General features: G+C 44.2%; 1 protein-coding gene across 1 annotated transcript; it reads left to right on the top strand.

Moving 5' to 3' along the window:
- Window positions 1-517: 517 nt before the first annotated feature.
- On the top strand, window positions 518-1,358 carry LOC133755126 (small ribosomal subunit protein uS3-like). Its single transcript, XM_062185399.1, has one exon. It carries the CDS (start codon window positions 553-555, stop codon window positions 1,282-1,284), a length of 732 nt encoding a protein of 243 aa, XP_062041383.1. The 5' UTR covers window positions 518-552; the 3' UTR covers window positions 1,285-1,358.
- Window positions 1,359-1,839: the final 481 nt, after the last annotated feature.

Below are 1,839 nucleotides of genomic sequence, written 5' to 3'. Positions count from 1 at the left end.
GCAGTGTGTGGAGTCACCACCTGCACTGTGAGCATCCCTATGGGTGCCAGTTTGAGTCCTCACTGCTCCAATTATTATCCAGCTTCCTGATAATACATCCAGGAAAGCAGTGGAAGAGGCTCATGGTCCTGGACCATGTGGGACATCCAGATGAAGCTATTGACTCGGCCATCAGTCTGACACAGTCCTGACCATGATAGCTATTTGGGGAGTAAATCAGTAGAAGGAAGGTTGTCTTTCTGTAACTCTTTTATGTAAACAATCTTTAAGAAAATAACCACAATAAGTTTCACTTCATCCCAGTAAGAATGGCTCTCATCCAAAAATCAAAAACCAGTAAGGTGGATCTGGGGAGAAATGTACCCAAATACACTGTTGATGGAAATGGAAACTAGTACAACCATTACTGTAGACAGTATGGGGATTCCTCAAAACTCGGACAATATATCTACATATGACCCAGACATTCTACTCCTAGGAATTTACTCAAGCCAAATAAAATCCACATATGAAACTGTTTTATCTCACCCTTTGGCTGCGCGCAGTGGCAAGATGGTGGTGCAGATTTCTAAGAAGAGGAAGTTTGTTGCTGATGGCATCTTCAAAGCTGAGCTGAACGAGTTTCTCACCCAGGAGCTGGCTGAAGATGGCTACTCTGGAGTTGAGGTCCGAGTTACACCAACCAGGACAGAAATAATTATTTTAGCCACCAGGACACAGAATGTGCTCGGTGAGAAAGGGCGGCGAATCCGGGAACTGACTGCCGTCGTTCAGAAGAGGTTTGGCTTCCCAGAGGGCAGCGTAGAGCTTTATGCTGAAAAGGTGGCCATGAGGGGCCTGTGTGCCATTGCCCAGGCAGAGTCTCTGCATTACAAACTCCTAGGAGGGCTTGCTGTATGGAGGGCCTGCTATGGTGTGCTGTGGTTCATCATGGAGAGCGGAGCTAAGGGCTGCATGGTCGTGGTGTCTGGGAAGCTGCGAGGACAGAGGGCTAAGTCCATGAAGTTTGTGGACGGCCTGATGATCCACAGTTGGGACCCTGTTAACTACTGTGTTGACACTGCTGTGCGCCATGTGCTGCTCAGACAGGGTGTGCTGGGCACCAAGGTGAAGATCATGCTGCCCTGGGACCCAAGTGGTAAGATTGGCCCCAAGAAGCCCCTGCCCAAACACGTGAGCATTGTGGAACCCAAAGATGAGATTCTGCCCACCACCCCCATCTCAGAGCAGAAGGGTGGGAAGCCAGAGCCACCTGCCATGCCTCAGCCAGTCCCCACAGCATAACAGGGTCTCCCTGGCAGCTGTATGGAGTCTGGATGTTACTTTATAAAGATCTTTAATAAAATCTTGTACAAAGATGCAAAAAAAAAAGAAAGAAAGAAACTGTTTTATCTCTATCCTCATGTTTAGTGAAGCTCAGTTCACAACAGCTCAGAAATGCCATCAAACCAGGTGTCAATCAACTGACAACTGGATAAACAAAATGTGGTATATATATACCATGGAATACTATTCAGCCTTAAAAAAGATTAAAATGCTGTCTTTTGCAATAAAATGGATGGGACTGCAAACCATTATGTTTAGCAAAATAAGCCAGCCCCAAAAAGACAAATCCCATATGTTTTTCCTGATTTATGGTAACTTATATACAGATTACAAAAAAAGAGAATGTATATGAGTGACAGTGACATTTTGAGATTTGATTATTGTTTATAGCCTTGTCTATACTCAAGGAACAGAGATTATTTTTCCTACTTACTATTTATTGTATTTTAAGGTGCAGGGTTAAGCTTGGGATTAAAACATAAACTGAAAGTGTATTATAGTAAAATTTAAAAC

The sequence above is a fragment of the Lepus europaeus genome, unplaced genomic scaffold, assembly GCF_033115175.1.
Source record: "Lepus europaeus isolate LE1 unplaced genomic scaffold, mLepTim1.pri SCAFFOLD_3_1, whole genome shotgun sequence".
Classification (NCBI taxonomy): Eukaryota; Metazoa; Chordata; class Mammalia; order Lagomorpha; family Leporidae; genus Lepus; species Lepus europaeus.
Note: the sequence above shows the minus strand (reverse complement) of the source record. Positions and strands in the feature narration are given on the sequence as shown.